The 16,256-nt window shown below is 36.2% G+C and overlaps 2 protein-coding genes across 2 annotated transcripts in view; both read left to right on the top strand.

Annotated features, from left to right (window-relative positions):
* The first annotated feature begins 711 nt into the window (after positions 1 to 711).
* zcchc10 (zinc finger, CCHC domain containing 10) lies at positions 712 to 9,378 on the top strand. Its single transcript, XM_042499565.1, has 4 exons — positions 712 to 770; positions 2,422 to 2,583; positions 4,403 to 4,444; positions 8,636 to 9,378. The coding sequence occupies exons 1-4, from the start codon at positions 730 to 732 to the stop codon at positions 8,874 to 8,876; spliced, it is 486 nt and encodes a 161-aa protein (XP_042355499.1). The 5' UTR covers positions 712 to 729; the 3' UTR covers positions 8,877 to 9,378.
* A 1,372-nt stretch (positions 9,379 to 10,750) lies between these two features.
* The window catches only part of aff4 (AF4/FMR2 family, member 4), a 39,322-nt gene continuing 33,816 nt past the window's right edge, over positions 10,751 to 16,256 (top strand). Inside the window, exon 1 of the mRNA XM_042498618.1 lies at positions 10,751 to 11,058. The gene's annotated coding sequence lies outside the window, so the exon portion shown is untranslated. The remainder of the gene's footprint in view (positions 11,059 to 16,256) is intronic.

Below are 16,256 nucleotides of genomic sequence, written 5' to 3'. Positions count from 1 at the left end.
ACCTGGGCATACACATTATCTGAAAAGATGAAGATAAACCAAAAAGACCAATGTATCCTATAGCCAAAAAGTGTTTAAAAAAAAAAAAAGAAAGAAAAACTTTTAGGGGCCTCATATCTCATTGTAATTTTTTTTTTTTCATTTTCTGCAATGTAATGTAATAGTAATAAATATTCAATTCAATTCAATTCAGTTCAATTTAATTCAAGGCCTTTATTGCCATTACTGCAGCTGTGTCTTCTTTAGTGGTGCATACCAGTTAAAATAAAATAAAAACTTTACACATATTTTATTTAGGACACAAATGTAAGTAATGCTATATAATAAACATTAAATGGCTACAAAAAACAAGCAATATCATGCAAAATATGTACAATACTATATATAATATTAGCATAAAAATAGGCTATACATATATATATAAGTGCAATGCGTGTGGGGGAAAAAAGCATGTTTACAGCTATAGCTATTTAATTTCAGTTACTGAAAAACTTTTCCGAATTTGTTATTGGAATTTAAAAGAAATTAACTTTTAAATACTTTTACACGTTTCATACAAAGGGCCTTTAAAGAAATATGTAGTGTGCAGAAAAAGATTTATTTAAAAAAAAAAAAAAAAAAAAAATCATCCAGCAGACCACCGATGCCGATAGGAGGCGTGCGTGCAATTATGTTGCCGGAAATACGTACTATTACGCTATCGACGAAGAAGAAAAAGTAAACTGCAACATGGCGACTCCCATGCATAGAATAATAGCCAGGAGGCAAGCGTGAGTATAATTCACACAAAGGGGATGAAATGCACTATTTTCCTTGTTTGTGAACGTATCTGTCTTTTAAACACAAATGACACCGAGCTCGTCGAGCTTCGTGTTAGATAAAGGAGGTAAATAATGAACCCTTCAGGGCTTAATGGGCGCACGAATGAGCCGCGGTCTTTTTCTTTAATACAGAAATAATATTTACCTGTTGGGCTATTTTCTGTCTTCAAACATTTATTTAGTCTTTGAACTCGTAACTGTTACGTTTCAATTAACAAATAACCTGCGAGAGTTTCCTTGTATTCGAGATTTTATCGACGATACGCCAAGTAACAATAAGTAAAGGTGTGTTTTTACGGTTCAAATTGATACACGTTTGCGAATGAAGTATTTGTTTTATGAATATGTCGCTCCTAGACTAAGATAATATATAGCATGTCATAACATCTCATTAAGCTTTTTTGAATTACATGTAGGATTTTTTTATAACATGCCCACGCTGTAGAAATAGCTAGACATTTGATAATATTAGACTGGTTCAGGATTACTTTAAAAAATATGATTTATGCAACGAACAAATAAATAAAAATACTAAACCTTATTAATGGAGCATTTTTCATAGAAGTGAAGCACCTCAAAGTGCTTCAAAATAAAAAAAACTACAAAAAGCAAAAAGACAAGATTAGATAATCAAAAGTACAGAGGCGAGTGAGAATACTGAAATGAGAGACTTGATATAAAATGCCAATTTCAGTGCCAGAGTAAATAAAAAGGTTTTTATCTGTCATTTAAAAATGTTCACTGGTAAAAACCATAATATGAAATAATTTTCTATTGATGTATACAGCAATAGAAAGTTATTTATATATTTAAAGAGAGCTCTGTCAGCATCAGAAAATGCTCTTTTTACCTGGACCAACCTATTCACATAATTTCTATGTTGCTGGAAAAACAAACGGGACCTTGCCTTAATAGATGCTTAAATAATTCATATTTTTTCAAGCTCTAAGAGAAAAATAATTCAACTTCAGTTGGAGCTGTAGAGCTGTTCTAACTTATTATTTTAACCATTATTAATTAGGTAAGGTATTCAAGAGATCTAATGCACAAGAGAGACAAGTGAACACTGGAAGCAACAAGAACAAAACACATCCAGTCACACACAAGCACATTAAACAGCATTTCAGATATAAATACATCTAAAACATTTAAAAGTTTAAATTCATACTTCCCAGCATATTGAGGACAGGTTTGTGGAGGTTGGAGTCAGTTTCTTTTTATCATAATGTTTCCAGAACCTTAACCGTGACCTTAATGTTTCCCGAACTTTTGCAGAGTCAACCTTAATCTAAACCAAAGGGATGGTATCTGACAGCATTCGTAGTCATTCAGTGAATCGACATTATTCAGTGTGTTGGTGAAAATTTAGAATGAAGAATGTTTGATTTAAAGTTTTAGCAGGCATCTTCAGAAACATTTATAGTATAACAAAACAGTTTTACCGGCTACAAAGCTGAACTTTGCAGACAAGTACTGCCTGACAATTAATCAAAACTCAGCTGACAACAAGATAATTTCGCTGCAACTGTGAGCCCTTTTTTCTTTACAGTTGTCGTCACTGTTTATGCTCATTCAGATTTGTCCGTTTTATTACATACAGGGAGGCAAACAAACAACATGTGCGTTGCCAGAAGTGTTTGGAGATGGGACACTGGACCTACGAGTGCACAGGGAAGCGTAAATATGTGCACAGACCGTCAAGAACAGTTGAGATGAAAAAGAAACTTAAGGAGAACGAAAACAAACCACTCAGCATTGTTGGGTAAGGTGTCTCTATCAGTGTACAACAAGTGACAGAAAGGCAGAATCTCTTTGCTGACTCTGTTTCATGCTAATACAAACTGTGACTGATTGTTACAGTGTTATTAGATTTTGTCTCCTTTGTCTCCTTTTCAGAACAGGGTTGCAGGTTTACAGGTTTCAAGGTATACAGAAGTTGCCAGATATCATACACATCTACATTTGCTTATCTATGGTATTAAAAAAATGCAACTGGATGGAGAATCTTACTTTTATTTAGTAATTTTCAAAATATTTTCAAAAGCATTTTACACGTACTTTGATTAAAAAAAAGGATTTAATTAAAGTTCATGTTTTTCTAGTAAAAAAAAAGCCCTTCTGTTTTAATTTATTTTAGGGTCAAGGCTTTCATACCGTTAAACTGCAGTATTTTCTGATTTGGCTGTCATACCATGAAAATCTCTTGCTGTTGCAACCCCACTGCAGGAGAGAGATGCTTTTGATGCCACCATGGCTGGTGTTGTGCCTGCATAGGTTGTCGGTGACGCTCACTAACTGGGAAAATGTATTTTAATACAACAGTACCCAGGTGTCTTCCTGAATATTCCAGTTAGCATATTCTGTCTCTCATTAACAGGATAAAGACATATCTGGGTTTCTGAAACTGCGATATGGTGTTTACATGCTCAAATGCATAAACAGTATGAAAAGAAGAAAGGTCCAAGGCACTCTTCTGGCAAAATGTTAAAAAGCCTTTAATCACATTGCTATTTCTTGGTAAAATGGGTTGTAACTGTCTCAATTAGAGCGGCAACGATTAGGCGATTAGTTGCCAACTACTAAATTAATCACCAACTAATTTAATGATTAGTTAATAGGATTAAATGTTTTTGTTTTTATTTTTGTTTTTAAAAGAAACGAAGATTCAAGCTTTCTAAATGTGAATATTTTTTCTGGTTTCTTTACCCCTCTAAGGCAGTGAACTGGATACATTTGGGACATTGTGGACAAAACAAGACATTTAAGGACGTTATCTTTAGCTTTAGGAAACACCGATCAACATAATTGACTATTTTAAGACATTTTAAGACCAAGCGACTGATCAATCGAGAAAATAATCAGCAGTATAATTGACAAGGAAAATACTTGATAGCTCCAGCCCTAATCTCAACATGTACCAGCATTGTGTTTTTAAAATTTTACCATGAAATAACCATCTGATTAAAGGCTTTTTTAACAGTTCCACAGAAGAGTGCCTTAGTCCTTTTCCTCTTTTTTGAACTTTTGTTTTTTCTACATTACATTTGGTTAAACTTCCAAGCACCTTAGGCTGTTTTTCTTTTTTCAAACATGAACAAGATACTTTAAAAAGCCAATTATAAACAGGATACTCGTGTTCATTTTAGTCAGTCAGGACTTTAGCTCATCAAAGGAACAGCAGGGGTGTCACACTAAGATTCATTTTCTAACACAATATACAATGGAGCAGCAAAACACTTCTGACCCACACGAAACAGTTTAGACTGTAAATTAAATGATTATTGATTAAATTGTGTGCTGCTATTTGTATTCTCAGGTTAAGCATGTTTAATTTTATTTATCATACTATTTATAGGTAGATTAAATGGTTGTATTCAGAAAACGACACACAGAGTGTAAAGAAGTATGTACTGTGATGCTCTCGCAAGGACAATGCTAACGCTTTTTATCGCCTTCTAGAGGACATAATGATAATTACAGCCAACTGTTTAATGTCAGTATTTACCTTAAAAAAATGAAATTGATTTCAGGATTATTGTTGGTGTTTAGCACTAAGGATGTTGCTTTTTTCTTCCTTACAGACCAGGAAGAGAAGGCTCCAGTGAGAAGAAAGTCAAAAAGAAGTAAGTAAGATGTATATATACTGTGACACTGTTGGATGTTTTTTGCTTTACATGTTTTTGATGTGAAACAAGCACTATAGGTGCGCACGTTGTATAAAATGTACTTAAAAATATTCAAATAATACACCAACAGTTTTTGTGTCTAACTCTTACTTTCACTCAGATATACTTTTGGTGATATTTTGGCTTGTACAAAAATAGGTGTCTGTAAGTCTAACCTATTTTTACATGGTAGTAATTTAATACATTTTGATATCAGTAAAGCATTTTTTTGCATGTGTTTATTATTAAGTAGTAGCAGTTATACAGATACATTGAGGCTTTTACATTTGTTTTCATATCACCAAAGTGAGGTCACTATTTCAGGAAAAATTCTGTAATGCACCTTAGATTATAAAACCAGCAAGTTTATTTGTCATCTACATTAAAAAGTACATGGATTATGCCCTGGCTCTCTTCCGAGCCTTAAAACCTATAAATAGTACAGTAAATAAAAATAAACATACCGAACTTGATAATACAAAATAGCAGCATATAATTAAAACAATAGCAGCCTGTAATAAAAACTTCTTTGGAAGCAACTAGATGTTTTATTTATGAAAATGTTCTAGTACTCATCTAAGACATCATTTTTTTTTGTTTGGGTCATTCTCACAGTGTTACATGTGGGTTTATAAGGTCAGTGAGTTTTTGGAGTCACATGAAAGTTGTGAGAATTTAGGTTAGAATCAGAAATACTTTATTGATCCCGGGGCGAAACTGTGGTTTATTACAGTTGCTCTGATGCCAGCATAGAGAATTATAAGTAGAAAATAATAAATAAGTAGAAATAAGTACCAGCATGTATAGTATGCTTAGTATGTAAAAATGTAAATGTAAGAAATACAGTAATAGAGAATTAGCAATAATATGTGAATATTTAACTTATAATATGGATAATGTGCTGAGTGTGTAAAGTGTGAAAAATATCAAAACTGTGCCTTATACAACAATGCAATGTAGCTACAACAATGAACAAGAATATATGAAATGTGTAACATGTTAAATAAAGCTTATATTCAATAGCTGGAAGAATACTGCACAATAAGTCACGTGAATTGAAGTTTGAATCAGTGTCAAAATCTTCCTAGGGAGGAAGGAGGCCTTTGTGGTCTTGTAGGTGACCTCCTTTGCACCATCACCGTCCCACTCTCGCTGACTACAAAAGTCAGCCTGAACATGATGGCAGCAGTGTGGTATAACGGCTCCCTCTGCTGGAGACCATTTAGGACTGTGAGCCACTCAGCAGTTACCTTAAAGATCAGCAGTTATAGATGCTTTCAGATGCCCATAGATTTTATAAATAAATCACATTGCAGTGGTGATGGTCTATAATCCAGTACTTTCAATTTAACACGTTGGCAATGCGCAAACATTTTTGATTCGTTGTAGTAGGAAAAGCACAGATGTTAGCAATAACATTAACAATGGCTCTGTTCTACTCAATTGAACTGTGATAGTTAGCCTGCATGTACAAAACCAGGACCTTAAAACTGAAGCGGCTAAATGGAATTCAGCCATCATTAATTTTTATTATTTACGCCTCTGCTTTTTCTACCGTGACATTTCAAAATGTCTTACAGATAAAGGCCTGTACTTTAAAGCACTTAATCCCCCCTCTCCACTCCTCCTGATAGCCTTACTAGCATCGGAGCACTCTTGTTTCTTTATAATTCCCAAATGAATCGATTTTGTGGACCTTTTCCACAGCAGAAACGTTGACATGTTGCAGCAGTGAAAGCACAGGTGGAACTAATAACTGTAACGATGGCTTCGTTCCAGCAGTTATTGCAGTGCTCTGCAGCAGTTAATGTTATTAGCTACACCTGCATGTGTTTGCCAAATCAAAATTTGACTGTGACAAAAGGTCTGTTCAACTTTAGGACCCTGATGAAGACCTGTGTTGGTTGCAACACATAGAACATTTAAAATACATACCGGGCCCTTTAAGTTTGCATATAGCCTATGCCTTGGACGGTTTGTGACCATTTTATTTGGTTTGGTTTGTTGAGGCCATATGGCACCCATGCAAAGAGCCTGCCACAAGGTGGAATAAGCACAGGACACAGGAAGTATCTAAAGAGCACCTGGATGTGATCACCACAGTGACTCAGCAGGACTTAGTGTCACTCCACATTTTCACCAGGTCATGTGTGCCACCACCTTTTCCCCAACTACTGACTTGCACCATCACAGGTAGATCATTGACTTCTAGCAATTGATGAGAAAAATGTCACAGTGATGTTATCAAAAGGGTACAGTGTGTAATTTAGCGATGTGGACTTCAGCATCTCTCCAGCATTATACTCCTGGTGTTGTGTCATGATTGGTTGCCTTAATTGTCTCAGAGGGGCAGGTCTATGCTTGTCTGTTGGTAGGGGGGCAGATGCCATCAGTCAAGACATATTTGATGCGACTCTCATGGATTTTAAAAAGAGGAGAGGTCGCGCTGACCAATCATGTCTTATTATTAGGGTGCAACACATGCGTAGTAAAATCTGGTCTGCACTTGCTGAAAGGCTCAAATGGCTGGCACACTATCATAGCACATGGGGTTGATTGATTAGTTTTACCGAGGCATCCTTAGTCTGCTTTGGGTCAGAACATCTTCGTGTAGGAATGTCCCGATAAAATAAAGAGGTAAACAAATTAAGGATATTTTTGTATTGCTCTTATCACAATTCTACATAGTGCGACATTTTTTTAAATGTAAATTGACAAAGTAAACAAACTAAATTGTGTTTTCAGAAATTGCTCTCTAGTAGTACAGCACTGTAATAAAAGCAAAGAAAACTAAATAAGTAAGATATTAGCAATTCCACTTCAAAGTAGTGTCATAGTTGAACTTTAACATTCCCAGTCACAACAAATAAAAAATCAGTCTCAGTTTTGCTTGTCACAGCATCATAGTAAAACTAGTTCAGTAAAAATAAACAACAAAAAATCTCAATTCCAGCTTAAGTTGAACATGGAAATCGCTAATTGTGCCCTCTATTTATGACACTTGTGCGATGGCAGATGGAAACAAAGGGTTTGGCGGGGCACATGCTCAAAATAACCAACCCTGATCAATTAAACAATGTGTTGATACCAATTCTTTCGATCCAGTTGGACATCCCTGTCTTTGTACAAAACAATAGAGATGTGGTTGAGAATTACAGTTCTGTAATAAAAGACCAGAAACAAATGCTCTCTACGTGCAAACGCTCTTACATCAATTGAGTGCACCCAAACGTTTTCTCAGGCCAAGCGCATCCAGGGAGGCTAAAAAGAGCACAACCAAAGAGCACCTGTGTGTACATTAACCCTTTATTTTCAGTGCCGTCTGCTGTAACCCTCCAACATCACAGCTCCAGATACATTGCACATGTGTTATTGCTCCCATGGGGGTCACAGAGCGTGTCCCAGCCTCCTTTGAGTAGCCTTGGTGACTGTGGGGAAGTGATTGAGAGACTGTTTAGCACTCAAGGTGTTGTTCCTCCCTCATAAAAGACAATAGCTATAATGATTGGCAAAACTAATTTTATTGCTATTCCTGTGGCATAAAACACCGATCTATTTGATATCCAACTTTATAAATCAGATTTTTTTTTTTTTGGCGCATGCCATTTTCAGCTTTTGTCCACATGTACACTTTATGAATGAGACCCCAGGTGATTACAACCAGTAAAAAAACACTAAATACAGCAGTTTGACATTAACTGTCAACGTTTTTCCAACAATGTTTAGCACATCATGGAAGTTCTGCTAACTATGGTGGCCTGATCTAGAGCAAGTGTTCGGTTTGTCCATTCTGGGCTACTGTAGAAACAGTGTTATAGATGAACTTCCATCTTAAAATATAAGTTATGTTTGCAGTTTTCCCCTTTTTTCTCAAGTAAAACAACCAAACAAAAAATGTGCAGATTGGCACTTGTAGCATGGTAGACATCATGCCATTTCACTTTCAAAGTAGGTTAGCTGAGCATGTCAGTGTGGCTTAAGAACGGTCAATATGTTAAAAGCAGATCAAGGACACTACACACTTTTTCTTCTCTTCCTCCTTGCAAAGTGACAGCACCACATCCACACTGTAACAGGTATCGTGTGAGGCCTTTGCATTCTGTTTTCTGTATTTATGTTTCTCCTTTGTGCTCTGCCACTTGCTCTCAGGGCTAAAGATGGTAGCGACAGCAGCAGTGATTCAGACGGCTCCTCAAGTGACTCATCGTCAGACAGCAGCGACTCCTCCAGCTCTTCTTCAGATGACAGCGACAGCAGCAGTGACAGCGACGATGACAGCTCTTCCTCATCTTCCTCTTCCTCCTCCTCTTCGTCCTCAGACAGCTCAGACTCAGGAAGCAGCAGCGATTCTGATCAAGGACCTCCTAAGAAAAAGAAAAAGAAGAAATGAGGGAATGGGTTGGAATAAGTGGGTTTTCTTGTTGTTGCTTGTTTTCCTAAGTTAACTTTAGCTGTCTGATGTTTTTTTTTCTCACTCTAATCCGTTATAGTTGGTCCAATCTGAATGGACAGGACACCTTTAGGGCTGTAATACTGCTTGTACACTTTCAGAAAAAATGGAAATTAGAGTTTATTTTGGGTTGGCTACGCTGTCATGTTCTGTTTCCCTTTTTACCTTTGTTAATGTGATATTTTCTCAAGTTTGTAGGTCTACTGAAGATGAATTTTACATATCTGAGGAAACTAATGTGCTTATTCTTGTTGAATTTGTGATTTTGTACTAAAGTATATTTTTAGTCAAACTTAACCTGTACAGCTCACAATCTCAATTAAGCAACACCGTATCTGGTATTCAATAGATATTGATACTGAGACCTTTTAAAAGATAATGAATAATGAATAAAACATAATTCAATTTTAAATTTATTTTGAAATTAGAAGGTCTTGCAGGTCTGCAGTTTGTTTGTTCCACTGTAAAATAAACGTGGCTTGTTTTTGTTTTTAAGGCTCTGTTTTTATTTTGCCAAAGAGAAACACAATGACATTGCATATATGACTTTGAGAGTAAAATGGCAATAAATAATCTTTTTGTTAACTAATTTACAAATATAATATTTTCACAAACATCATCTAACTGTTTGGGATGAAGTTCATGGAAATGCTGTTGTGTGCTACAATTTCAAAAGTTTAAATTGTTTTGTTCACAATCAAAGGTATTGTGTATTAAACTATATAGACTAATCACTTAACTCATCAGCTGATAAATAGGAGTAAGCTAAAAAGAGGGTCTGAAGCTGATGGAAAAAAATCAGGCACCACAAAATGAATGCTTCATTTCAGCGATTGTCGGACAGTGATCCGGGCTAAGCCCCCAATGTCCTCAATCCTAGAGACGCCCCTGGTGAATCCATGAATTTGGGAAAAAAACCCCACTATCACGTGTGTGATTGTATTTACAGAAATTTGTATTTATTTTTTGCCAAAAAAGAACTTTTTTGATGACTGAGTCTAAAGTTGTATGTTTAAAATGTGATATGAAAATGAATTTTTTTTTTTTTTTTTTTACATGTTATTCACATATAGCATGAATATAATGTAAATGTAAATAGATAATGCCAGGGGATCAGAATTAAAGCCGATATCTTACATCCGCTCATGAAAAGTTATACAAGGTAGGCCTACACAGGTTCGGTGTTTTCGTAGCTTTCTTATTTTTAAGGGATAGAACTGAATACGTTTACTTTTGGGTTAACTTTCAAAAATATCAAAGGAAGGTTTATGATTGTAAAATTTAGATTCACGGATATGAAATGTTACAAGTAGCAGAACCACGACTTTTGTCCTGACCGTCAAACCTGAGCGACCTGCGCGTCACACCAAATGTTGCATTCAAGGTATATGGGAATTACCACAATTCTTAATTGGCCGTGGTGTAACTGAAACCACACTGTTCAAATTTAAATGGCTCACTCAATTTCACTCGGTGATTTTGGAGTTCAGTAATGTGACGCTATGGCTACTGTCATAGTCACATTTTATTTTGCCAATTTATAACAAAATATATTTTATAATAAATTCTTATTCTTAGGTTTTTATGCAAAGATCTTGATCTGCAAAGTAAGTGTTGCATATGTAGTGAAGTAAACTATAAAGTGAAATGAAATGAAATTAAGCAAGTAAAGTAAAAATAGCTCAAAATTTTACAGAAGTACAAGACTTGGGCAAATGTACTCAGTTAAATTCAGTCAAAAAATAACTTCCCTTTTATATGGTTAGGCCGGTTTTAGTTTTGTCCGACAGCACATGAAGGCAGCACCGCTTGCTGCCATCCATGCATCCAGTCCTGTCTGTGGTACCTGCTGGCTACTTAACTTAGCTAGCAGCCTTACCTATTAGTCACTTATGTTCAGGAATAACAAAATGCACGTCAGACAAAATGATTTTATTTTGTTTTCCACTCGATGCGCAGTTGCGTTTTAAGGAAAAGATGGATACCAACCACCCGGTTTTAGTATTTTAGCTGTTATAGCGTTTTGCTGAGTCCATTTTGCGTGTAACTGGAAGTGGAAAAGACAAAGAGAAAAGAGCTTTCCAATAGCTAGAATGGTTTGGGCCTAAAAAGAAGACAAGAGGTAAGGATGGTACATAACACAAAATACGTTATATAGCAATTAACTGTACTTGGTGGTTATTTGGCATTTTGAGGGAATGTTAATTTAAATTTCCGCAGGAAATTTCAGTGGTTTCATAGCTAGCCGCTAGCCTAGCATCAAAATGGTACTAGCAGATTTGGCTAGCTAACGTTATGCTAAAGCAAAGATGCAGGTAGTCCTCTAGGTAGCGTGTTAGCTTCCTGCTAAACGGGCAGACATTGTAGCTACTTTTTAGTTGTTGTTACAGCAAACATTGATTGTTGAAATAATGCTAACGCTAAATGTCACTTATCTCCGTGCGGTAGTCGAAAAGTACGATAAACACCGTGGTAATAGTCATCATGTTTTTGTTCATGTAATGTTGGCTAGCAGGTCATGACGTCTGATGTTTGTGTTTTCTCTCTTTAGCCTTGGCTGACATACCTTGCACGCCTAAGTTTGCTAACTATTGGTAACGTGCGTCATCGACATTATTTGATATAGAACAATATAGAATAGAGGCTGCTCACAGTTTGTTTATTATATCCACTTCAGCTTTGGGAATTAAACTCCCAATGAACACGTAAAGCTGGATAATTCAAATAAGAGCAACAGTTATTTTACTTGCATGCAGTTTCTCTTCATGATAAAACACATTAACTAATCACAGGCACATAAAACTCATCGCTTTTTTCTTCCTCAGTGACTATAAACTTTTGGTTTGTTGTCCCATAACCTCCGCACATCGGTATCATGCGTTTATTATATCACATTACTCACAGTGCCACTCCTAAGTGTCTGAAGTCAAAACTATACTGACTCAACATTTCACTTGAATAGGAAAGCGAAAATTATAGCTCATGTGTCTAGCTTTGGTCTAGTAAAAGGACAGCTGATTTGCTTTTCAAGGAAGCCATTTTACGTGCCTCAGTTGGGGGGAAGGGCCAGAAAATGCATCATAAGTCCACTGTTAAGTAAGTAACAGTTAGGAATATCACTGCTACGTAATACATATGCACCCAGCAAGGTTTGCTCGGCACATGGTGCAATCAACTTGTTTATCTTGGTTGACAAGCCTTGGTGGGGGAGTCCTGAGGTCATGAACTCATTTATGGCAGGTAGCTGTGAGCCAGCACATCTGCAGTCAGGTGGTAGAGTGAGGTTTAGGTTGTTTGAGCTATGGGTGCAGTTGTTCATGAAGTTAACTGTGTGTGACAATGTTAGTTTTAAAGAGAGTTTTGTTTTAATGTGGACATGCATGAGTGATGGTATCGCTTTTAAGTCTAATAAAAGCAACTGAAAACATCCTACTCTCTTAAACAGTGTGACACACTGGCAGTATTTACCAGACTGAGGAATTACTCTGTTGAAATTGTCAAGTTCAAAGGCGTTTTCTAAATACTCTTTAAGCTGTTAGCAGTTTAACTGATCAACATTAAGCATCTCACTTGAAGTTTTTTGAACATTTTGAAGGGATACACAATCTTTTTTCTGCCTATATAAAAACAACCCTTTTGGCCAATGACAGATATCGATGTCTATATATCCACTTTTTTTCCCCGACCTAATTTTAGTGATCATTAAGTCTCTTCAGTAGTAGACAGCATCATATTATGCATACTGGAGACAATACTTCTCAATGTACGTGTTATTAATTTATTGCGCAATATAAGAAAAAAAATACTTCAACTTGGGGATGATGTTTTGTGCCTGCTCATTAAAAAAAAAACAACTATTGGTTTGGGATATCGTCAGAAATCAGCATGTTGGCCGATTCTGATATTTAATTTTAAGGCAAATATCTACCAATAACAATGATGTGCTGATATTGATTGATGGATTGAAATAATTTATTTGAACGTGGAGCATCAAATAAAAGACAAGAAATCAATAAAACAAAAACAGCAACAGAGGACGAGAAAAGTTTACGTTTCCATTCCCAAATGGAGTGAGAGGAAGTCGACGCTTATTATGTTCCACCCCTTTTCATTGATATTATCCCTAACATTTTGTTACACGGATGGCAATCCAACTATTTTGATGATTTGAATCTACTTCTATGTTTAGCTGTAAAACGATCAGCTTAAAGCCTAATGCCTTTGCTAAACTTGCATGGTGTCGGACATTATATAAAATCATTTTGGTGCGGTGAGAGCTTTTTCGGTGATTAATTAGGCTATGATAAAGGGCAGGATGATATGACCAAAATCAGTATCAGCGATAACATTTGATAATATTTACGTTGATATTGAATAATAAAAGATGAGTTTAAAATACAACATGTTATTTAAAACTGTTAAAGCTCATATTGCATGCTGCCTTTTTTTTTTAAAGAATATGTTAAACAGAGAGATTCAGAAATGAAGTCAAAGCCCTAGACCGCAAGATGCCTGGGTGTTGTTGTTTTGGGTTAGTGTTAGCACAGGAGTGTCCTATGGAAATCTGAGGCTGATATGTAGCATTTGTCGGCTCAAAAGCTGTCAGTACTTTTCAATTTTAGGGATATTAACTTAAGCACCCAAAGTAAACACCCAAATAAAATACAGTTTATATTGTTTGTAATAAAAATCCATGTTCTAACTAACGCAGTCCGTGTTAACATGGTCAGTGTGTTAAGGCAGATAAAGGTTTTTTTCTTTGGTCTTGTGCTCCCTGTGACGCAGCTCGATGTGAAATCCTCTTCACTTCCTGTTTAGGTTTTGCTCTGTGGCTTCAGTGTAACTGGTTCCTCTGTAGCAAAGCAGAGGGCACGTGTTCTGTTGAGATGTTATGGCGACTTGTTTGTCCATTCCAGACAGAGGAGTGGGTGCATGTTTTCCTTGGCGTTGACACACCTATTGTACGCTGTGGTAGTAGTACAGTGTGGTTTTCAAGGCTGAATATTTGGAAAATGAGCAACACATACTTCCAGACTGTTCAACAAAAAGTACTGTATTTGTACAAGGTTGTTGGGTTGCCCTCTCAAAACTGAGTAGACTAAATAAACTGCATGCTTTCAAATACTCTTTATCAACTTCTTCTTTTGATTAATGAAATCAATTAAATATGTGAAGTCAAAAGGGAATCATAGCAGTTATCTGGTTTGTTTATTGTGCAGATTCTACTACATTTAAGCAGTTATATTCCTTTCTTTGACCCAAACTAATGTAAGAACTAATTGTGTTTCTTCAGCTGAGGCCTGTGCGTTTATAATCAAATCTTATTTCCTTTAAAAAGAGAAGCTTGTTGTAAGTAAGTTGTTTGAAAGCTCTTCCAGAGTCTGCCAGTTTAATTAGCCAGAATCTAATCAGACATCAGCAGCTCTTTTTTTATCCCTCAGTACTGTTGCTCACACAGCAGAAAAATATGCTACTCACTGTGTCCTGACCTCGTGCATCTGTTCTTCAGCTTTTGTTCTCTAGGATGTGAGTTAAGCTCTCATGTGGCTGTATAGTCCGTTTGAGGTAAAGCTCATTACGGCCATTTTTATTTTCGAGATCTGGCACACATCCATGGTGTTAGATACCATGCTATGATATAGGCCTGGACATCATGACATTAGTCTTAGACTAGAGCAACAGTAATACTTGAGGCAATGAAATTCGTTGGCATGACATTTTTCACAGCAGGGTAAGTGCTTTGCAGGGAATAACAAATGGATCAGTAACATAAACAGTCAAAATCCCAGTCAGTGAGATGGATTCAGAATGGTAAAATGAGAAGGATAGCAAGTATTGACTTTTGTAATACATGGATAAAACTTTTGTAATAAGTTATTCAAGCTTCCACACAGAAATCTGCATAGCAAAGACCCAAACTATGAATCATACAATTTCATTTTTCATCAACTCGTCTCTTCTTTCATGTTGGCCACAGCAGCATGTATCAAAGTGCATGCTCTGGTGAGTGCTAAGGTTTATTTAGAGGTTCAGAGTAGTAAGCTATAGGTTAGCATGTTTCTATTTGTAGGCTAGCAGATAACCCAGTGTCAAATTTAGCCCTGACAGCTCTGTGAGCAATATGATTGTGACAGATAGACGGAAAACTATTACACATTACAGAAATCCCGATGACTCCTCAATAGGGTTGAGGAATTTTTGTGTTTTCTTGTTATATCTTGTTTTCTAACTTTAGAAACAATTAGAAGTCCAGAGTGATTAAGGGGGATATATTGGCAGGAATATACTATATTTCCTTTAGTGTATAATCACGTGTTTTCGTTACCTTAGAATGAGCCCTTTATATCTTTATTGGGAGAGGGTCCTTGTTGGCAAAGTCCATTACCTTGTACCCTCATGTTTCTACAGTAGCCCAGAATGGACAAACCAAACACTTGCTCTAGATCAGGCCACCATAGTTAGCAGACCCTCCATGATGTGCTAAACATTGTTGGAAATACGTTGATATTTAATGTAGACTGCCGCATTCAGTGTTTTTACTGGTTGTAATCAACCAGGGGTCTCATTTATGAAGTGTACATGCGGACAAAAGCTGAAAATGGCATGCGCCCCAAAAAAATCTGATTTATAAAGCCGTGCAAATGTCTGACAGTGTGCAATTTTCTTTTACAAATTCTAAATCAGCTTGGAATTTCTCCATGTAATGCTTTTCAGTTCAGCTTTCCATATATATATAAAAGGAAAAGTAGTAAATTGGAAAATTGAATCATCTAAAAAAAAAATTTCGGTGTACATTTAAGATTTTTGAAGTAATTTTTCTTATTATCTTACGTCTGGCTGACTGATCACTTGTCTGGCCAACATTCAGTTATTACATCTGGTCATGGCCTTGTTTTGTGCTTATGCAATGGTGATAAATGAGACTCCTGCTCCGTTTTGTTTTGGAGAGGAAGAAACCTCTGCGGATAATTTGTCCTTTAGTAAAAACCTGCTAAACAATGAACACTAAAAGGATCCTAAAGGAGAGTTCACGCTTTGCACACAGGAGGTGTTTCAGCTGGTTGCAATCTGCAGTCCTCATTGCAAGATACCCCTAAATCCTTCACACTGCCCCTTTAAGTAATGTTTTGAGCAAGTAATAGACTAATAAGTGCAGTGTTTCATGGACTTAAGCATTAATGCTTCAGGCTAAAAGAAGATTAGTTACAACAAAGTTGAGGGTTGATATGCATGACCAAGCCAAGATGGGTTTCAGGAGTTTTGTTTCTTTGCATTATTCCATCAGTGAGGAATAATCAGTGAATTATTAAAAGCAGATAA

The sequence above is a fragment of the Plectropomus leopardus genome, chromosome 13 (assembly GCF_008729295.1).
Source record: "Plectropomus leopardus isolate mb chromosome 13, YSFRI_Pleo_2.0, whole genome shotgun sequence".
NCBI classification, from domain to species: domain Eukaryota; kingdom Metazoa; phylum Chordata; class Actinopteri; order Perciformes; family Serranidae; genus Plectropomus; species Plectropomus leopardus.
Note: the sequence above shows the minus strand (reverse complement) of the source record. Positions and strands in the feature narration are given on the sequence as shown.